Source organism: Rhyacophila brunnea, unplaced genomic scaffold (assembly GCF_057557595.1).
Source record: "Rhyacophila brunnea isolate RB1 unplaced genomic scaffold, BYU_Rbru_1.0 scaffold_4, whole genome shotgun sequence".
Classification (NCBI taxonomy): domain Eukaryota; kingdom Metazoa; phylum Arthropoda; class Insecta; order Trichoptera; family Rhyacophilidae; genus Rhyacophila; species Rhyacophila brunnea.
Genome location: NW_028233068.1, coordinates 19,100,542 through 19,124,388, shown reverse-complemented (window position 1 = coordinate 19,124,388; position 23,847 = coordinate 19,100,542). Strand labels below are relative to the sequence as shown.

At 33.0% G+C, this 23,847-nt stretch overlaps 1 protein-coding gene across 2 annotated transcripts; it reads right to left on the bottom strand.

Annotated features, from left to right (window-relative positions):
- Positions 1 to 22,935, bottom strand: Ehbp1 (Eps15 homology domain containing protein-binding protein 1). 2 transcript variants are annotated; one of them, XM_085953689.1, is made up of 23 exons: positions 22,734 to 22,935; positions 19,823 to 20,060; positions 16,512 to 16,607; positions 12,687 to 12,798; positions 12,297 to 12,416; positions 12,106 to 12,167; positions 11,699 to 11,822; positions 10,693 to 11,047; positions 9,379 to 9,628; positions 8,653 to 8,855; positions 8,344 to 8,494; positions 8,010 to 8,264; positions 7,084 to 7,325; positions 6,829 to 6,989; positions 4,837 to 5,019; positions 3,333 to 3,415; positions 3,153 to 3,235; positions 2,615 to 2,725; positions 2,386 to 2,525; positions 2,165 to 2,299; positions 1,217 to 1,302; positions 755 to 943; positions 196 to 614 (listed from the first exon to the last, which is right to left on the bottom strand). In XM_085953689.1, exons 2-23 carry the CDS (start codon positions 19,924 to 19,926, stop codon positions 536 to 538), a joined length of 3,324 nt encoding a protein of 1,107 aa, XP_085809815.1. In that variant the 5' UTR covers positions 19,927 to 20,060; positions 22,734 to 22,935; the 3' UTR covers positions 196 to 535. The 2 variants fall into 2 exon arrangements, with proteins under 2 accessions (XP_085809816.1, XP_085809815.1); XM_085953690.1 differs by lacking the exon at positions 4,837 to 5,019 and having other exon boundaries at positions 1 to 614.
- Positions 22,936 to 23,847: the final 912 nt, after the last annotated feature.

Genomic DNA, 23,847 nt, shown 5'->3' with positions numbered 1-23,847 from the left:
GACCTAAATTGGGAGTAAAGATTACTGTTCGATCCCATTATTTGAAATTTGAAAAGTTTATCTATACTAATCAACAAACAGAACCAATCAATTTGGGTAAAATTATCCCCGGCTAATAAATAGACATAAATATTCGTCAATCTCCCTTTTACAATATAATAATATGTACTTCTGTTTGTACAGCTTTTTAATTTCGATTAAGTGTGTTCAATTTAGACACTACTGGCCAATGAGACAATAATATTGAGTAAGTTGTTTTGATAAAGTAGTACTTCTTTCTTTCTTTACCTTTAGTAAGTGTACTGAAATATCCAAAGTCAATAAGATAATGATATAGAGTAGAGTAAAATACCAAGTAGAATGTAAGTAGCTCCTTGACTCGACGGTTGGATAAGTAGCACAGTTCAGATGAAGTATCAATTTTTTAGTATATCATTTTACAAAATTCCATTAGGTTAACCTTTTCACGTGGAAAAAGGGGAAATAGTGAATGTGTACATGTCTCAAAACATTTTCAGAAGTCTTTTGCAAACGTTCACTGTATAGAACAGTTGTTTTTGCGTTGCAGTTCCACGTTTGAGAGATTTCTTTCTATTTCATCGTCGTCTTCAATTCTGAAATCAAAAAGAAAAAAACATTGAAACATTACCTCCAATAAATGAACATTTATACACAACAAAAATTGTCTTCATTCACATCAGATGAAAATGAACAAAAAATAGATATTTTAAAAACCATGTATTGAATTACTTACGCCTGTTCATGTTCGTGCATGTGATGTACAAGTTGATCTCTAGCATTAACAACAGTGAGAAGTTCTAAAAGCAGAGTGGCTTCTTTTCCTCTTTGGCCTTCAGACTTCCTCCATTCTTCCACTCCTAATAGCTCTCGAAGTTCTCCGTCAACTGCTGCATGGCGTTGCTCCAATTCGCTCTCTTGTTTGCTAGAATATAAATATACAAGGGTTGAAGCTTGATTTGCTAAAAATTGCTTATAATATTTTAAGGTGTTTGTATTTGGGACAGTTCGATTATTATTCACTCAATTGCTTAATTTTTGTTCTGTACATACTTTAATAAAACAACAGTTAATTTCCTTTGCTTCATGAAATGCTTTCATGGAAAACATGTCATAAAATTGATGATAGATCGATAAAAGTTAAAATAAACAAGATTTATTTTACAAAAATGGTACAAAGTAAAAAGACGTAACTCACAGTATATTAAGTTGCATTTGTCTTCGCAATAGAGCATTCTTTTTGTTTACTAGTGTAAACCACCGAGCCATCAAAGCATTCTCCTCCTAAAACAATAAAATGTACAATTATACAATTAGACAACTGAAGTAGATTTTTTGGATTTCAACATTTTTGGTCAACAGCAGAGCATATGGGCCTCCATAGAGATGCTATATTCAAAAACGTGGGCAAATGCGGCTCTTTGTTGGGTTAAGTGCGGGTCCCAATATCTCTTGATAAAAATAAATATTTTCACGAGTTTTCTATATATGTATAGCAATTAAGATTTGTGTAGAAATGTAATTAAATTTGAATTTGGGTATTTAATACTACGTGAGGCATGGTGTGGCTCTTCATATATATGGAAATTCAGAATGTGGCTTTCATTGACCTCCTGTATGCCCATCCCTGCTATATTCTCTCTTCATCGTCGCAACTGAGAGTCATGATCACTAACGGAAATCTGGATCAGCCTTCTCAAACTTCCGATGCTATCGATTTTCCTGTGAATACCTTTACTTGGTCACTCCATGTCATCGGTGTTCGCCATCTGCCCTTTTTATCAGGTACATTGCTTAAAACAAGTTATTTTTCGAGTTTCAAGGCCATGGTGAACACTGAACAGTATGTCTAAAGAATCGTATCTCGCCAATGTACAGCCTGTGCAGTCTCAAGTTATTGCTTCTGTATTCTATCCAGGATATTCTCAGCAGTTATATCAACAGGAAAAATGGTTGTTATCATTGCCCAACATATTGCTTTCTTGTTCAGAATATTATTGAAAATAATATGTACTTTTGTCAGATGCAGGATCAAATCCACATCTGTGGTTTCAGAAATGAGCACTCTATCAACTATGCCAATAAATATGTAGAATTTATACAATTATATTATTCATTTTATAAGGTTAAAAAATATTCAACTAACGGCTTCAGATTGTCCGCTTTCCATAACAGCTCTCAACTCTTTTTCCAACACGGCAGCCTGCTGGTCGACGGCAGTTTGTTCTCTTTCCAAAGCCTCCATTTCACCGAGGATATAGTTATTCATGTCCTTGCCAAACTAAAAAAATAAATAAAATACACAATATTACGATGGCAACTTTGGAGGTATCAATTAATTTAAAGAACATTTCACAATAAACTCACCCCTCTTGTGATAAATGATTCTTTATTAGGACTCTTTCTATCAATATTTGCAAACGATTGCAGCGGAGAACTTGACTTGTTAACTCCACCTTCAAAACTTCGCCTAAGCGGTGTAATGTTGCCGTTATTCTCAGGAGATTCTGTGAGAAAAAGAAGATTACATATTATTAATTATTTAACTTATGTAGAATATAAAAATTGACAAATTGATCAAATGCACATGTCTTACCTCCTCTCTTGAGTATATTATTTTCAGAGTCGGAATTGGTATTGCTCTCTGAATGTATACTTCTAGCCGGACTGTTGTCTAAAGAGCCGCTGATTGTTGAATTTGTCATGCCTATAAACAATAAACAACAGAAGACATGAGAGGATTGAAGGAAATATAGGTATATGTATATTATTATTTTTTGATTTTATTGAGAATATTAAATCATCGAAGGTTGAGAATTGAATGTAAAATCTGTAGTGTAGATAAAAATTACATAATATTATAAAATATTAGAATTGTTTTTATTCGGATTCTTGAGAGTTTTGAGTCTCCGGTTGACTATCCATGTTTTGGGAGGTCTACCGGAAAAACAACAGCCAGCGAGTCCTCCGTGTAACACAATGTTTGAACACATCTTTTTCACAAAGCGTTCTAGATTTTTCTTCGTTTTATTCCCGTCTGACCACATCCTCAACATGACAAAAATTTCTCGGATCTGTTCATTTGTTATGTGATCCCTGAGGGTTTGTAATATTATGAATTAATGTGCAATTACCAGTGGCCATTTGTTGTTCAGCTAGTGCCTGTGCCGCCGTCAATATTTCTACAGTCCCTCCTCGACTTCCTGGCGATGTGGGGCTGGAATAAAAATTACAGATTTGTAATTAAAACATTTACAGGAATGAAAGCGATAAGATATTGTGTCTTGTGGAATTTAAATAAATTAAAGTAGTACCTGTTAACTAGTCCAGCTCTGGCATCAGCAATTAGTTTTCTTGCTCTTTCTCTCAGTTGCGCTTGTCTAGCGTCCTCCGCACTCTATATAATACAACAAATTAACTTTAATACAAGTATGTGTAAACAATGGTTGACAAAGAAAAGTTGAAGCAATTTTAATTTTATACAATATGATTTTAATTATGTATTTATAATAAAAAAAATAATTCTACAAAATAAATGATATTGCAATTCTAATGTATTTAAGTTTTGTACTATTCCATTTAGGTCGTTTTTTTGCAACCTGGGTTTCGCCTTTCGGCATCTTCAGGCGCCGTGTACACTCACCAAAGGTATACACAGACTGACAACGAACACTCTTTAACTCTAGCTTATATAATAAATCAATACAATAAAGTAGGTAAAAACTGCATTACCTACCAATCAAGTCAAATGTCACAAAAAATACAACAAACAAACTATGAATAGTTGTAGTATCTGTAATATTTGGAGATACGAATTTTGGAATGACATTATTTTTAATACAACTTTTATTAAACCACAAATTTTGACACGCAACGCGAAATTTTAAAAGTAACTTACTGTATAATTCAATCAATCTTGCCGTACTAGCAATATTTATATTAATACTATCGACCGAAGGTACTTGATGGAATTTGAATTTAAATTCTAATGGATTTAAGTTTTGTACTATTCCATTTAGGTCGTTTTTTGCGACCCGGGTTTCGCCTTTCGGTTTCGCGTTGCGTGTCAAAATTTGCGGTTTAATAAAAGTTGTATTAAAAATAATGTGATTCCAAAATTCATATCTCGAAATATTACTGACACTTCAACTATTCATAATTTGTTTGTTGTATTTTTTGTGACCTTTGGCTTGATAGGTAAGTAATGGAGTTTTTACCTACTTTATTGTATTGATTTATTATATAAACTAGAGTTAAAGAGTGTTCGTTGTCAGTGTGTATTTACCGTTGGTGAGTGTACACGGCGTCTGAAGATGCCGAAAGGCAAAACCTCGGTCGCCAAAAATGACCTAAATGGAATAGTACAAAACTTAAATCCATTAGAATTAAAATTCAAATTCCATCAAGTACCTTCGGTTGATAGTATTAATAAATGATATTGATTTAAATTAAATAATACTTACAGAATTTGATTTAATCTTAAAATACAACTGAACATTCCTGTGTTTCTAGTTATAATATCAAATTGAAAACTAATTTTAAATGCATTTAAAAAAATATTACAATACCTTTATTTTGATAACATTTTCAACTCGACCAAACTGACAGAACATAAGCTAATAAGCAGAACAATATGGACATTGCTGGCCCCCGGTCGAGGACAAATTGCGATTTATATTATATATATAAAAAAACTATATGGTATGGTGTTTGAAACAAACAAATAATATGTCAGCTAATCTGCTTAGCGCCTGGATGAAAAGCGAGACCACACAACAGTCGCAAGATACAAAAAAAAAAATCATTCTAAATTCAAACCTTATGTGGGCTGGTAACACTACCGCCATTTTGTTCCTTTACCGAGTTGTTGCTATTGGCTGTTAGATCTGAGGGGGCAGAGCTATCGGAAATAGCAGCATCCTTTTCTCTCGCCTCCCGTCTGGCAGCTTCCAGTAGCTGTCTCGCTCGCTCTTTCAGCTCATCATGGCGGGAGAGCAGTTGCTGATTGGGGGATCCAGGAATTCATTCCAGTTTTTTTTTACAATATGATAAGGGCAAGGGATACAAACTTTCCGGTCGGTTTTGATTGTTTAAATTTTCAACTAAGAAACTACTAGGTTTCTCTATGGGTTGGTAAATTTTAGTATGTGGCTAGCAAAACCAAAATGATCATCATTTTATAATATAGAACACATGGAATTTTGTTGATCTTAAGTTTTTAGTATGAATAATAAAAAAAATGCATATATAAATAAATTTAGAACCTCCCAATTCATTGGTTGATTGCTGAACTTCCTTTGTATTTAGTGAACTAACGAATTTCCATGTATTTTTTTTATAAAATGGGTCATAACATAAGCATTGGGGATGATTTTGCGGTGAGTGAAATCTATGATGTATTCCAAAACAATGAGGATATGCAGACTATTTTAATGTTGTGGTGATTCTAGGATTCATTGGGAATCACTAATAAAAATATGTATAATATTTAAAATTAAATTGGGGTCTCTGTACGGGTGATTAATAACTAAGTTAAAGTTTTAAAAAATGCAAATGAAAAATAATACAAATTGGTCTACAATGAACAGGGTGATATATAAATCATTTGTCTTCGGATACATACCCAATGTATCACATTAATTAAGTACCTACATTATATACCAGGGATGGCTAACTCTTTTCTACAAGTGACAAATTACATGCAAAAATCTTAAAAAAATACTCTTGTGTCAGATAAATCATATTAAGTAGGTATATGTAATAAAAATCAAAATACTGTACCAAAAAACTAAATGTTTTTACACAAAAGTTTGTTATAAACTTACCAAAAAAGAATAAGTAGATGCCATATTATATTTTCTAAATTTACACACGTAATACTGAAAAATATTTTTTTACAATTTAATGAAATATTTGTATAATAATTATGTTTGTCTGATGTTGATATATTTGAGACTTCATGAAGATAACAAATTGAAGACACGGCTTATAAGAGAAACCTACACATGTTTCAGCCAAATCATTACCGAGTCGGCAATAAATTTTTGTTTTGAAATAGTAGTAAATTGATGAAAATAATTGTTCGCATTTAACGCAAAGATGGTCAAAATCGCGATCTGCTAACTTTTTCATTGGGTAATGAGATCCATTCTTTTAAAGTAGGTGGTAAATCAGTAAACTTGTGCATACAGAGTTCGAACTATGTGTTACTAAGTGTCATAGTCATCCCTGTTATATACAATGAAAATTAAATAAAAGATGACTGCTTATTTGAGTGGGTAGCTGTTTCACCTTGTTGTTTATTGTGAAGTCATCGAAAAATACATTAATTTATTTTGCTAATGTGTAAAAAACACTAATGAAAAAATTAAGTACTTTGATAAAAAAATATTTATTTTTATGCTAGATATTATGTTGTAGCAAGCATAATTATTACTGGCATTTCGTGATGTTATCAACTAAATTTAATCAAAATATTAGACGAATAAGATGAAATCTCATATACATAATCACCACCACTTGGTTTTAAATCATTGATCATGTTTCATGATAGAAAAACATTTAATTTTTTATTAATTTATACAATATTAATATATTAATATGCATATGGAGATTTCACCGGACTGTATAAAAATTGAGATAGTCGATTATCTAAAATTATTTCACGTCACTCAATAATAATGAATTTAATGAAATCAAAAACGAAAAAAAAAAACCACAAAAAGACGTTTACAAAGAAAACCACAAAAAAGAAATAAACAAAGCACTAAGAAAACATGAACCCTGTCAGCAAAATAGTCTTATAAATACCTGAGTGGGCTTGGGGAGGCATTCCATTGGGGAGAGGGGTGATTGGGACGGGTCTCTTTCTTTGTTGATTGGCATTGGACCAAGCGGATGGTTTATTTCTTCAGTTTTGTTTTCTGCCACCTTTTCTTCTTTCATTTCTAAAGTAGGCTGTTTTGATTTACCTAAAATAAATACAAATTAATCATATCGATTTCAAACAAAACCACTCGTAGATATGCGGAGGGAATGATGGGGAACAAACAAACAAAAGCTTACTGTCATCAAGGCGGACTGTCAGAATGTCTTGCACATCATCGTCTTCTTCGTCAGACGCAAACGGATCAGTCAATTGCTTTCTGGTCATCAGCTTGACGGGCCACGCCTCTCGGACTGTCGGAGTAACCATTGCTTGCGGAATTGAATCAGAAATCCTTGGATTGGGTTCTTTTCTGAGATTTTTGGATTCAGTTTCGGTAGGTTTTGGTGGATTTTTGGATTCAACGGATTGTTCTCTGAACCTGTTCAAAACAATGATAATATAATATTATATACATAAAGATATTATATTATATTCACCAGATATTAGGTGTTCTAAATAAAACTATCAGTTTCAGCGTCAAAATTAAAATAATGCATACATTCCTGGTTTTCTAATTTTATTATATGTATTTATTATAGAGTAGTACTACTACATAATTAATTATGGCAATATTTAAATTTCACAAATGTTCCAGGCGTTTACAGAAAAATAATGAAATGAAAATGCTTTTTATAGCTGCATGCTATTTACAGTGGAGGCAGTCAGAAAAATACCAGTAGAAAAGAATGTATGTCATTACTCAAGCTTGTCATTACTCAAGCTTGTCATATGTTTTTCTTAGTAAAAAGTATTAATTTAAAATTAGTAAAAAAACCAATTGATACAGTGAAACCCTGATTTTTCATTTTAACGTTTGTCTTGGGGACTGCAGACATGTCTATAAATAAAAACGCTAACAAGCATATACGCCATGCACTCATTGAATTGAATGTGCTCAAATAAATAAAATTTTGAATATTTCAGACGTAAATTGTGGGAAATAAAAATGTAAAACTGGGAATTAAATGTACTAAGAAACAAGACTGCAAATAGCGGGAAGGCGTGAATTCTGGGCACATAAAATCGGGTTTTCACTGTATTTAGTTTAAATACTATGACTAACCTATCAAATGGTGATCGCATATTGGACAGTTTTTCTTTTGTTGGAGACAAGACCTTGCCGAGGATGCTCTTGGATGCTAAAATCATCCCTTTGACGTCTCTCATGCCCCCGATGGGAGACTTATCCTTCTGTAAGTTGGCTTCAAGTCCAGTAAGTGACGTTCTATCTGGAGAATTGGTATTATGCCCCGTTTTATTCGGCAACGTCGCCGATGACCTGTCCTGGGAATGCTGAGAGTCAACTGACTCTTGAGAGCTGAGGAAAGGTGAAAAAATAAATTGCAGTTTGTATGTATAAAAGATACAACAGTGTGATTATTTAATGTTATATTAACCTCAAAGATGTTCTGTTAGTGGCGGGTTGAGCTTCCATCCTTTTCTGTCGCATTGAGAGTATTTCTTGAGAGAAAAGTTCAACTGATATGTCAGTGTCTTTATCAGTATTAAAACGACCAATCGTATATGAGGATTCTTCTGCCGTTTGACCTGAGATAGAAATTGTCAAGTTGTTAATTGACGGAGGTAAATTGAAAAATTGTAATCCCAACAAGAAAAGAGTACATTTTGCATGTATTATGATGTATACCTAAGTAGTATACTAATAAGTAGGAAAAAATGATAAGTCATCATAAGTATGTACTAACCTATTCTATCTACTCTCAATTGACTATGCGTAAAAAGTGCCCTAAGTTGATGCAGATACGTAAGTAACGCAAGTCTATCGGGTCCTCGAGAGCTGCGAAATTCACTGGAGTGTAATATTCCAGGAACACCGAGCTGTGACGACGCTCTCAACGCACGCTTAATATTTTCTTCAGGCTCTGCTCGTGTGACTGATGACATTTCACTGCAAGATAAGACTACAATTTTTATTCAATTCTTTATATATTTATAGTGGTATTGCATAAGAAGACTGGGCTAATCTCTATATTATCTCTGATCACTATGCAAGATTGCAATCCTGGAGAGAATTTTTAATCCCGGAATTAGACTAAGCACAGTGAAATTTTGCACATTTATTTTTGTCTGGTATTGACTCATTATGAATTTATAGTTTATACTAACAAAAAAATACACAAGAATTTTCACATTTAGTACTTAGCATGTTCTTGATTGAAGTTTTATTGTTATAGATATATTTCCGATCCTCCTTTTGTATGAAAGTTAGAAGATTAATGGTATTTTTCTTTTTGATTGGGTTGTTCTCAAAATCCTAGGATTGCAACATTTTCAAAGCCAGAATTGACCAGGTTCCTAGTATTGCAAGCCCTAGTTGCCATCGCTGACAATGTATAACATTGCATCCTTGTTACCCGCCCAAATCATTGAACCTAGTATTAAAATTTCAAAAAATGTAAAATTCAACATACATTATATCAGGCCTGAAGTGATGGATGATTGCACAGAAGGCGACGCCATCGGTCCAACTACCGGAGAGATCGGTGACATCGCAGTCCTTGTAGTCCTTGGTCACCTCTCTGCACCATTCCAGAAGATCTTGGGCGGGAGTCACTTCCTTTCCTTCGTCACCTGACGATGATCTTCGCACAGTCAACAGTGATTGGGGGTCACGATTGCTTACGTCTACGATGGGTGTAACTGATTCGCTGGCAACATCACCTAGAAAAAATAAAATCAATCGGTACTTCAGCAATGCACCAAAACACAGGGTCAAGTCCAAGGCATTGTGGAAACCTGATACTATTGTTCATTTGCAATACCATACAAAATTAAGCTGACTTTACTGCATGTTGATAAAAAAAAAATGATAACACTAATTACCTTACACATTTCGCGAGTGGAGAACTATAAGGTGTCAAGTGTTTGTTTTTGGTGAAACAAAAGTAACACTTAGGCAGTTTAGAATACTACTTCATTGTTGGGTTTGTTTTGTCAAAGATGAGCACTTAGAACCTTGTAGTATTAGGCTCGCGATTTCCCACACAAAGGTTTATATAAGTTTTTCCCAGCTTAAAAGAAAAGTATTGGTAGCAAAGAGTTGGAACTATAACTTTACTACAAGGAGTATTATGATTATTTTTATAGTAGAGCAGTTGATGGCAATTCCACAACATTTTTAGTGTGATTTAATAAGTAGCCATAGAAAAATGATTATTCTGTACATTGGCACGTCCTTTGCAACTGTTTTGACTTTTCGGTATTATTTACATATTATGTAGGTGATTTTTTGTGATTGTTCATTTCAAAATTCTAAATAATTACCATGATTATGGTTTCGTGCTTTTAGCTGCCCATCTATGTACAATAAATGACATGGACTGACCTTTCACAGGTAGTTATGGCTACATTTGCATCATAATTGATGGATTATACATGGATTACATGGATTTTTTGGTTTCGGTACAATTTGGACATCCTTCGTGTTTGAAATAGTCAATGTACATAGATAGTAATTAATATAACAATACAATCAATCCATTCATAAAAAATATCGAGTGATTGGGTGAAGCTAGAGCTGTGTTGAAATTATTGCAGTTTCTGACAAGATATTAGTGTGATGTTCGTTATAAATTAATCTGGAATGCAAAATGACTTGCGGTTAAATTAATCATCACTATTGATAGTTTTTTCAGTCTAAATTTTAAACATTTAGGCACCGTTTTAGAGACGGTGTTCTGTGTCTTTGGAGACAAATGGAGTAAAAAAGAGAACGAAATAAATACCTGAATATTTATAATCATTCAAATTCGTCTTTAATTCAAGCGGTTTCAGATTATCTCGCTTTGAAGAGTAATCCTTATGCAATGACAATGAGATGAAATTTCCGGGGGGTTTGTTAGTTGCCCCCAACGAGGGTGGCGGTGGATCGTTGAACGGATTTCCATAATCGTTAGAATCTTCGAGGCGCTGCATTGTTTTTCTGGCCAGGTGCTGTTGGTAATTGGTTTGATGGTCGTCCGATGTCGGCAGGTCGTAAGGGATCGGCGCAATGGGAGTGGAAGCGAGCGACGCGCAGCTGCCAGGCGTGTTGGCAAGGCTGGATGTCATCATATCCATTTGCTGTGTCAGGTCAAGCATCTATGGACGTGAACAAATCATGTTAGAATGAATCTTTTTATGCAAGATTATTTAAAAATATTTTTTCAGAGAGAAATATTATTAAATTAATAATTATAAATGGCAAAATGAATAAAAATAATCGAGTAAGTAAATTGCATTCAGTGACGAATATCAAATGTTACAAATGTGTGTATGCACTAGTATGGAGTGATAAAAAGTAGTTGAATCTGATGAAAAAATGGATGATTTAATAAATATTATGTCTCCTAACCTGTTTCTCCTCCCAAATAGCATTCTGGATTAATCACATTTCAAATGTAATTTAAATATTATAATCTTTACTAACAATTATAATAATCTAGTAAATTTTTTTTGATAGTTAGAATTACCATAGTCTTACAATTATATCAGGGCTGCAAACCTTTTAGCGGTGATATTCAATGACATATTCTTTAACCATTTCAGTACAATATGAAAATCTATAGCCCGACACACGTTATCGTCCTTTAAACTACATACTGAGCAACAAAATCACAACCATGACGTCATTATGGTTGTAGAAAAGAAGATTTATTTTAAGATTATTTAGTTTTAACGACAAAATACATTCTGAAAGCCGTAACACTTTCAATAGGTTAATATAAAAGTGAATAGATAATGAATACAAACCTGTTTCAGGCTGGCCGAGTTCTCTGACAAGCTGCAGTCATCTTCTTCAAAATCTTCCAGATGTCCGATGTCCGAGTTGTTATTCACGGACATCATGGAAGCCATAGACTGCATATCTTCATCGCTAAAAAGTAACAACAGTAGTTCAAACTGATGGAGTATTGTAATATTATAGTGTTTCGAATTTCTGCATTTTCAAGCTCTACGTATATCCAAGTGTAGTATATAAATAATCGATAAATATTTAAGTGTGTTACTCTTTATAATATATTAAACAAACTAATTAAACATGACATTATTTTATAAGTAAACTAGAATAGCAAATGAATTGGAAAGTTTTAATTTAATTAAATTAAAATACTTATTATGATAACCATTAATTGTTAATGCAAAGAAAAAATACTTACGCCGCGCTTCCTTCCCTGAGTAGGACAGAGCTTATTGTAACCTCCAGAGACGCAGAGACAATCTGCAAATAAGGAAAAAAGTCCGATTATTAAATAATATCACCTTCATAATGCATTATGTAAAATAATTATATTTCACGAAAATTTGAATCTAGAAGATTTATAAACATATTAAGTATTAATAGACAAACCTTTGCTGTGGTGGGCCGCAGCTGCAGTGACAAGCACTTCTGTGAGGGCCCTATGGAGGCCAGGGGCCGTAGGTTGACAGCAGCCTGAGCGATACGTCTTCTTCTACCCGTTGACGATACCTGGTCAATGTTCAAATAATAAATATTATTGATGCACAATCGTTAGGTTACCTTAAAATACCATCCATAATCGTGAATTGGAATAAGTATATTATATTAGTATATAAGTGTTTGCAGATGAATAATGAACACAATGAGATTAGAATATGCAAAATTACTTGTACAGGATTTGTTAAAGGCTTTTTGACTAAGAGGACAATATATTCTTGTATTTGAGTCGTTGCATTCAATAAATTGATAGCTGAGGATAAAAATGCTTTTATAACTCACATCTTCGAGAATAAATATCCAGTCTTTATCCTCAAGTTCGTTGGTTCTCTGGTCTCGGAAGAGAGTGACTGCAATTGTGTGATTGTCAGGGACCGCCCATATAACATTTCCTCTAAAAAATCAAAGTTATCATTCATCTTAATTCAATTCGCTGATACACGGTCACAGTGATAGATATGTCTGTTAACTTCAGCCAATAACAAAATTCAAACGCAGCATACTGCTCTTCCCTTATCGCAGACATTACACGCGGATTTGAAATCCGATAAGACTTCTCATAAAATTAATATTTGTACTATAATTTTAAACCGCATACAATGTACAGTAGTAGTATGTACTATAAATTTGAAATTTGGAAAAATTAAATTATTGTTGGCCATATATTGCCACGATGAATTGTATGTGAGAAAAAAACATTTGATCTACGGACCTTGTTTTTGAAGGAAATTTTTTCGATAGGCTGCTCTGAAGATTAAAAAAGGTTTGTCAATAGAGAAAAAAAATCACCAATGCGGAAGTATTCAGGATGCCATAAATTTTTTTTATCTATACACAAAGGGTGCCGTGAAATGAATAAGTTTGAAAACAACTGCACAAAAGGAAACTCACCATAAAGGTTTATTCTATTCACAGTGATTCATGACTGCAATAATCTTATAACTATATTAAAATTAAAATGAATTTCATCGAATAGATTTCTATATTAATTTTAACCGAGGAAGAAATATTAGACCATTGATATAATAGTCAAATGAAATGCATTAAGTACTGGCAAATAAAATCTATTCATATGAATGACTAGAATGATTGACAAATAAATTTGTTGAGACAAGCAGAGACAACAAGCTGGTAAAAATCATAACAATAACTCTTGATTGTCTGCATACATTATATTTAAATAACACATGAACACATACATAATAACCAGTGGCGTGCTGTGACTTTTGAGATCGGAAATGCTTTTCAAAATAAATGGTTTCGTTTATCAAACCTATTAAAAATATTTATTATTTGAACATCTTATCTATACACATAAAAATATATTATTTTTTAATTATCCGGGCACACTTAATTCTATGTTAATCAACAAACTTGTTTTGTATAAAATGAAGTAAAATTATTATAGTTGTCTCAATTACCCAATGAAATGAACAGAATAAAATGAATCATTTCACACAAAGTAACCATACTGTAGTGGCAAAGGTGACTTTTGGAAAGAGGTAGGCTGTGGAGATCTGAGAGAATGAGCACACTTGTCAGGCATACTTACGAGACTTATTAGGCATACTTATTAGTAATAAGATAATACGATGTTACAACTAATGAATAATTATTAATTAATTTGAACAAAGTGCAGTCATGACAGCAATATTATACGCGTAGGTTTTGGCGATAGGAGCCTACCATATTTCATACAATTCGATAGACTGGCTGAGGTTACGTGACGTAAAGTCCATACGAAAAAATATCACCATTCCTTGGCAAATGATCTGAGATATGTATGTATATTTTTTTAAACCTTTGCAGATTGTTTTGTAATCTGTATAATACATTACTACATATACGACAAGTCGTTGGCAAATAAAATTATTTTTATAGAATACAAAATAATCAAGTGATTGTATAAATAATATGTCATTATGCAATTAAAAAATATTTTTCTTAAGAAGGTAGGCTTTAAATAATCGCCTAGTATGAAGTCTTCGTCACTGTCATACAGTAAATATTTTTTCTATAATATTTTCTCATTTGTATGCCTTTTACAAAAAATTTAAATTTATTTAATGGTCATATAATAAGTATTTCAAGCATGCACGCATCCGCAGCATCTATGGATCGCATGCCACTGACGCCTACGCTCACCACTACTAAAGAGAATACTATTAATAATAAAAGAAAATAGACTATATAATACAAAAGCATGGCACGGGGTTTACTATCTTGCACAAACAAAAATAGTATTTTTGTGGCAATAACGAATGGATCACTGATTGTTAAAAAGTACCTATATAGAGGTATAAAAAGTCTTGACAAAAAGTTGATAAAATGTGGAATAGTTGAGTATATTATTGACATGACAGCTTTTGAATATTTCCTATTTCAAAAAAATGATTCATCACAAGTTATTTTTGTATTAATTAATCTAGTTACTGGAGTGTAGTAATTATTATTTTAAAAGCTAAGTATTTGATTAAGTTTCTTTCTGTGGTAGTTAATCACCAGATACACTTCTTTCCAAGGAATAATTGTTCATCATTTGCCCAACCCATTGGTCGAAATACACATTAAAAAAAAGACAACATAGCCGCGGTATTCAAAGTCGCAACCCACAGATTTAGAGGCAGGCTAGATTTTGACTACACCACTGTACCGAGTTTAATTTGTTAATTTTGCCATGTTCACAGATACAAACTTTTTTCAAACAGTGTACAAGGCAATCACAGCACACATAAATAATTGATTTGAAGTAGTGAGATATTATGTGCATACGTAATTTATAATATGGGACAGAGAGAAATTGAATACTTGCTAAGTGGCCTCTGACCTATATCTTGGTGTAATACTTGCTCACAAAAATGGTTTGCTGTAGTGTTTATTGCATTTCAATAAACTTTTAATAAAATAATATATAAACACTGCTGTGATAATATTATTTAAGTGGCTCATCTCTTCAGACAGAACAGATAACCTCAATAATTATGTTCAGTATGAAAAATAAGAAAATAAATATTAAATGAATTTCATCAAATATATTCACTAGTACATGATTTTTTTTTTTTTATATAAACACTAAAATGATGAATGCATAAATCGGTGTATGGCGTGACTTTTGAGTCTAAAGAGATCAATTAATTCTCAGGGCAGCTATTTGTAAGAATGGTTTTCTGTGGTAATTGAGAATTTATAAACATTTTACTAGGATTTTAAAACATACAAGAACGTATAATCTGATTTACCACAGAAACCCTAATGTACAAATAGCTGCCCTGAGAATTGACGTTTTTAGACTTATCAACATATTCACGCCATACATGGAAATAATGTTTGTTTCATAGGTGCATGTGCCGTTGCTTTTTATACCTAACATACATAATTTCATAACATAAACATAACACATAAGTACTAAAAAAATCTTTGAAAAAAATACAACGCCTGACAGGACAATTCAAAATAAAGAATGCTACATTCTTAAATGTTGTGAATTATTCATCGAATAAAAGAAAATAGTTAATCAAATATAATGCGTTATAATATATAATAATAAAGTGAACTTGAATATAATATGGGTTTATATTAACTATTCAAGAGGTGGATATTATGTTATTCCTTTACCGACATTGTATGTAGGTGAGCATACAAAAACAGACAACACTCTTATTGATGGCATTCGAGATAGCCTAAATGGGTTTAAAAATAGCACAGATACCACTTGATAAAGTGCAATTATTGGACAATGTACTCTATTTGTTCATACAATAAATTATTTCCCATTATATATTGTTTAAGTGTAACGTAGTATGGCATGGAAGGGTGCAAGTTGAGCATAAGGCAGGTGAATCAAAGGAGTAAATAAGAGTACATGGTATGAAGAGGTCTCTAAATTATTTGGATTTTGATGGATTGGACATGAGCTTCAGTGAGTGGATAATCGCTGGACAAAATTCACATGGTGATTATTGAAGATGCTCTATTAACAAATAGTTTAAATTTGAAGGATATAATATTATTATGTAGCAACGAAAAGCTATGTTTTCTGGGGGGGAGGCATTTGCATGGCAGGGAATCAACTATGACTGATGATAATGCCATTAGGCTTTCACTTACTTCAAAGGCTCCTTCATGGAAGGTTCCCAGTCGAGAGGATCCGCAACAACTCGCCGAGATCTTCTTGACCACACCACACTTAACTTGTTTGGTTTCCTGAAAAAAATAATGTTATTATAAACATGAATATTATTTTCGCGGAGTCCCGTTGTTGGGGGGATGAGACCGCCGTGTTTGGGGATGACCAGGAGATGTAGATGGAGGGTCGTCAAGAGGAAAGATGAGAAGTTTGGTGGTGGTTCACATCACTACATTATTCTTAAAATATTTTTGGGTTTGCTGTGGAGTATTGAGATTAGGAGTGATCGACTGGGAAAGTAGAGCGAAGGATTCTGTTCGAGACGGTGAAGCTCCAATTCAGACTGTAGTGCCAGAAAAGAAGTGAGAGAATTCTGGACATTACAATACCTTTACATGTCTCATTTATAAGATAAAACTGCTAAACTTCTATTGAATATTCATATTAAGATCAGATTCTGTGAAATGTAACCAGCAAACTATCTATGACATTGTTTTTATCTTTAACTTTATACTACAGAATGTTCTACTGTGCAAAACTATGAATCGCTATTATAGTGATTGAGCAGAACTGTTTTGTTCTCTTGCCTCCTTTAAAAATATTTACTTAATAACTGTGTACATGTAAATTGCCTGCTTTCTGTGGAATTGCTGGAACTGGATTAAATAATAATAGATATAGTCAGACCTTCGGTTGCGAGCATAATTCGTTCCTGATACATGTTTGTAATCCAAAAAGCACTAGTATATTAAAGTGAACTACTCTAAAACTCAAGATGATTCATTCCAAAACTCAAAAATTCTTATATAAAAATGATTATTATAAAATATGATTTTATATTTTTATTAATTTTAGTAATCGAATTTATTAATTATTGTGTAGGACAACTTTCACTGTGACTAATGGACTCACTGCTATCTGCTATTAAATTAACACAATCACTGCTGACCTGTTAATTTATATTTAATGACCACATTTAAATATCATGTTAATTATATCTAATGGCCAACTAATGTAAAACGCCCCAGTCGCGTCAGCACTAAATGATCTAATAATATAAGTAAATACAACAGGCCATGAGGGCAAATGACAGTAGTGTAAATAGAAGAGAAATAATCACAAACACACAGGCATTGAGAAAATCCCATAAATATAGTGACCTTACCGAGAGAGAACTCGGAGTCCCCGGGTGAAAGGCCACTCATGAGGTTGGCACATTAGTCTTTTTCTTTTTGTGCAACAAGGGTTCTATCCATTTTGAGAATTTTTCAGCGAGAGAGAGAGAGAGAGAAGAACCATTCGCTCAGTTGTGATCAAGTGACGCTTGGCATACAAAATGTACATGTACTACTCGTCTTGCAAAACACTCGCAATCCAAGGTTTTGCTGTATCTTTATGTACCTTAACATTATTCACTCATTTCATTTAAAAGTACAGTGAAAACTATGAAAATCTTGGCATTATTAGAGAACTTGGAACGACGGAAACCCCATTTTTTTACATAACCATGCAAATAAAATTCATTATCAAGTTTAAATATTGTTCATTAGTAATACCCACTTAATCTGAAAAAATAAAGCTGCATACAAATGGCGGCCGGATGTGTGAAGACCAATGATAAATTTGATATCATCAGTGTAAAAAACTACAAAAATCGTTGCATAATAAGCTACAGTGCATTTATATTATTATACACATAGTGTAGATAAATTTTCCATATTAAATATTATATCTTGATTATACCTATCACATTCACTTAGTGAGTGTAGTAACTAAGTAAAGATAATATCTCGAGTGTTAGAGATAAAACATAATATTATGATCAACTCAGATTAACAATAATTGATAATACTGAAACAGTATTGTCATTTGAATTGATATTTCTGACACCATTTAACATAGGCTGATATTAGTTCTGTTAATAAAACTGTAGAAAGAGAAGTGTAAAATGAAAAGTTTGCATACAAATAGATAAGGAAGCATTTGGGCGTAGATTAACATTCATAAGAACAGGATGAGCGTTTATTATCTGCATTTTATGAGATTCAGGTCTTGTATGCGGTTTTCATCAAATTTGAATTGCTCGATATAATACTCATATTATTAAGTATATATATTATATTTAATTAATTCTTAATCCAAGGGGCCTATAACGTCCTTGGTTTTGGGTTCAAATCCCGGGTTTGGCAACAAAAAAAAAACACATGTAGTTTTTCAATGAGTGTTTGGACTATTAGATTGAGCAAGTGGCTAACATCCATTTCTAGTAAAAACAAAAATCTGTTAATAACAACCACCACTCTGTGGAGGCTCGCCCATATGATCTTTTTAGGATCGGACATGGTTTAAAAAAAAAAAAAAAACTAAGGGGTCGTCCATGTATAATATCATGCCATATGGGGAGGGAGAGGCCATGATATAATGTGATGATTTGTGACGATGAGGTTAGAGGGACTGGGGTTCTAGAAATGTCGCACCGTGAGTGTAAAACCAAGGCATCTGCAAGAGACATATTTTGGATATATTAGGGTTTGAAGTCTTCATTTTGTTAGGAGAAATAGAGTTTCTAAAAAAAAAACATAATACTTGGTTTATATCTACATTATATTGCATGCTCTTTTAGTTACTTCACTTTTACATTATCAGGTTCACGACTTTTGCAGTTGTTTTGCATTTAATCTTGAAATTGAAAAATTTGTAGATGCGTTGGTTTTACACTCACGGTGCGATGTGACGTCGAAAACCAACCAAAATTATAACACATAATTTGGAAACACCTTAGAAATATACATATTAAAAAAAATATACATCACCGGGCAGGACTCGAACCTGTATCCATTGGATTCTGTCCAAATGCATAACCAATATAGTCACCTGCAGCCTAATCAAACGAATCACTTTATAATTTTCGCAATAATTATTGGCGACTGGCTTTTGTGGTTTGAATCAAGGAATCAATACGTACATACCTTGTTTACTAGCCAGCATCAAGAATCTCTAACAAATTCTTGTCTTGTACTTGTAACTTGTAATAATTTAATGTATTTTTGTCAACAAATGTCAACATGTTTCATTATGTTATATTCTCAAATCTTATTTAAAAACTATTCATTAAATAAAAAAAAATATTTTATAAAATTTGGCTACGGACATCATAACGGTGATTTGGGGAACTATGAACTTTTCAGGGCTTTCAGGTATAATTCTACACCCCTGACTCCCGATATTGTCCGTAGCACTACACACAGCTCTATAAAATTGTAGCCAAGATAATATGAAGGATATTACTCACCATTTTGCAGATGTCTCCAAATCTATTCGATGATAGGAAGCGGTGTACTGGAACTTTGCTGCGCGTTTATTGACTCGCTGCAGCCGTGTCCACACGAAGGCCATTGCGGATTGATTGTCTTGTCAAAGACTCACTATGACTATTTGCAGGCACGTTGGATTATTAAGTGTTTGTCAGACGAGGATTGCTGCTTGCCTCGAAGAATGACATGATGCTTTGAGATAATACTCATCAATCACTAGAAAAAATATCGGTACAATAGAGATGTAAGAATACATATAAGAATGCCTTAAATCACAAACAAGGATACATGTAAAATCGAGATATGAAAGCGCACCATTTTATTAATTTTTATTCATATTTGCAATGGAAACTGTTATCACCATTGAAAGGAAGTGAATGTCGATTTTGTTTTAATGATTATTTGTTTTATTTTAATCAGTAACTGAAAAAAAACCACAATTATAAGCAATATATTATTATTAAAATGTACAGCACGTTACTTACCCAAAGTAATGATTGTTTAAAACGGAAATTAGTTACCAACTTATTATTTTTGAACAGATAGAATATTGTCTGGAGATTTGGGATAGTTCTAACCTCAGACCAAGCATAAAATAAATTCTGTGATATTAAATACTATTAGAAAACTACGAACATAGCGGAACACATTGGAACCTAGTGATGAAGATTGCCTGTTGGGTAGAACTAGGGCATGGTTAACTGACAAAAAGTGCTAGGAAAGTATTATACTTATTTAACTCTTTTTAAATTGATATTTTACTAAAAAGAGACAACATGCACTCTTATTTGACTTGACGCCTGCATTCCGTTACCATCATAAAATCATTTCTTTTGAAATGCACTTTTTTTATTTTTCCGGTACGGCTTCACAACACCTATTTTTCCATACAATCTGGAATTATTGGTTGTTGGCAAAGTAAAGGTAGGTTTTAAATAAGTTTTCACCACAGATAGAACCTCAATAATCCAAACTACCTAATTGGGGATGACAATAAGTACCTACTTCAGATAATGATAAATTTATCCATCTAAATTTGTTGAAAATGATTGATTTTTGTAGTAGTACTTATCATTTAAACTCAGAATACTTTATATTATGTGGTTAGTTTCATGATTTGCGCATCTATTCTATACACAAGACTGCTATCGGTCGCTATCGGCGGCTATTGAGGGTGGTTTTTCATATTTTTGAATAAGGTATTATAATTTTTACAGTAAGTTGGTTGAAATTGTTACAATAAGTGCTATGTTTTAACAGCACCCCTCTTGGCTGTGCTAACTTTTAGAGCGAGATAGACAGTTTTGACTGTTTAGACAGCTAACTAACAATTATAATACCTCAATACATACAAACATATGATAAACTACCCTCAATAACCGCCGATATCAGTCTTGTGTATAGAATAGATGCGTTGATTCATATTAAATTTAACCTCTGTTACCATGTAATCAATGTTCCCTGTAAGGCAGCGGTTTCCAACCTGGGGCGCCAAAATTTTTTAATAAATTCATTTTTATACCATAATATCTACAAATAAATAAAATTCATATCTTAACGTAACAGTGAAGCTTCTGAATTTTCACACAATAATAGGTTTTTGCATGATGAGTGCGCATGCGCAGTAGAACGACAGTGGCGAACCCGCCAGAAGAAATACGAAATACACCGCACAGAATATTTTGACGTCTACTGATTATCTATGAACTTGTCCGAATCTGTCAAATAGCACCATACGATGACAACATAGCGTCTCGCTTACGCTTGAAGAATGAGATTGGAGAGACAGTCAGCACTTTTACGTGTAAACAGTTATTATCGCAATTGTTTAAAATACACACTATTGGTGCAAGAAAATCCATGTACGTGTACAGGCGCTATAAGTGTAGAAACTATGTATTGTCTATTCACCACATGTAGCAATGTGATATGTGTACTAATGTAAATTTTTAACTACTTAGTTGTTACTTGTACCCCATCGGTACTCAGGTTTCCAATCATTCATAATAACTTATTCAAAATACAGATACCTACACTGTATCATGTGATGTTATTAAAAAATATACTCAGTCCTAAAATCGTTTATATAAATTTAAAAATTGCAACTAATAAAAAAAGTACTTTTGTTTACAGAATTATGTAAATACTAGAGAAGATACCATTATTATTATTGGTTCATTTGAAAATTGTACTTTTATTAAATTTGGAATTCGCCCTGTGGACTGTAAAGATATCTGTCATACACTAATTATTATTAATATAAAATTTTAAGTACCTAGATGTAAATTAGTGCTTAGAAAATAAATGTTTTTGCAATCAATTATTATTAGCTTCTAAACAGGACATGTAGCTACATAACAGTTAATTGATTGTGATTCACTATTCCAAGAATAATATTGACAAACAATTCCACAAAATTGCGGATTGTCAAATTTCTTATTTTGACAGCTGATCGATTGTACAAGTACACAATACAATAATAAAATATGTATTATACCCACTGATGAAAATACCTCTGTATATACATTTGAATTTGCAAAGAATTGAAGTGGGCAATGATGATTACTGTTTTTTTTTATTTGACATGCACCCACAATGTTTTTGCGTACAAATTAATTTAAAAATAGAAACAGAAAATACGCAAATGACAGGGGGACTTACATCATTTTATAAGGTGAATTCATCACAAATGAATCCACCTTTTCAAGATCTTAAAATGAAGTTAGATTTGAAATAATAAATTGAATAGTTTACACAGTAATCGTGCTATTTATAGAGGGCATTTCCTGAGAAAAATGTATCCTTGATCGTTTTAGTCGATGAACAAAACAGAGGTCATCGCACACTCACTAAACTTTAGCTTGCAAAATGTCACAAAGGATCACTTACAAACAATTATTCACTCGGTTATTAAAACAGTATTCAGTTCTCGTTGGAGTTGTAAGGCTTAATTAAGAACTACCACTATTATAATCTTGATTTGTAAAAACAACGATTGTAAGTACGCGAACTATTGTATGTACCTATCGACTAATAATTCAATTTCTGACATCCGACAACCACGATCGGCGATTGTGGTCTATGAACGAATGATTAATTAAGTGTTGCCCGGTGCCCCCACGATTCACGATATTATATTTTTACTGCAACGAATATTAAATTTCCCATAAATAAACATGCAAGACGAGATCCTTCCAGTTAGAATATTAATTAAAACAAATAAGCTAACATAAATACGTCTAAATTAAATTTCTCATAATAAATAGAGTAAATTAGTTAAGTACCTACTAACCTACTGCAGCTATGCACAGTGGCGCACCCAGGATTTATTATTGGGGGGGGCCGAAGGAGGCGAATGGAAATTAGTCCCATAGGCTCTTTTTCTTCTTCATATAAATATTTTTACATAATTTCACAATACACGGCGATATATTTGTAGAGTTTCTCCTAGTTTTTATTAAATTGGAGGCATAGTGGCGGTAACCGTTGAGCGTGTCATCAGCGACTGGCGGATTGGAAGTGAACAGCGACCATGCTGGACATGTGTACCTAGTATGCTTAAACATTACTTAAATAATATCGGCTGTGCTACCCGCTTGCTCTAGAGCAGTGTTTCCCAAAGTGTGGTACGCATACCCCCTGAGGTACGGGAAGAGTTTGGTGGGGGTACGCGCTGCACCGGGTTATGGCTACGCCTGGTGCAACAAGCATTATTGCAACATCCATGCTAGAAGGTTTATCGCATACGGAAGAAGAGCAATTGTTGTTCAATTCAGACGGATTCTTGCAAAATAAATATAAGGAGTGTACTTAAACATCATTTAGGTTGCAAATGCAACATGTGGTTCCAGTTTTAACAGAGAAATTCCTGAAATACATTGCCTTTTTCAACTTCATATCTATGTGAAGTTGCTTTTTCAGCATTTGTAGACATTAAGTCAAAAAAAAGAACAGCCTTTGGGTGTGGAACCGCATCTCAGATTAAAATTAATAACCAGGGAAC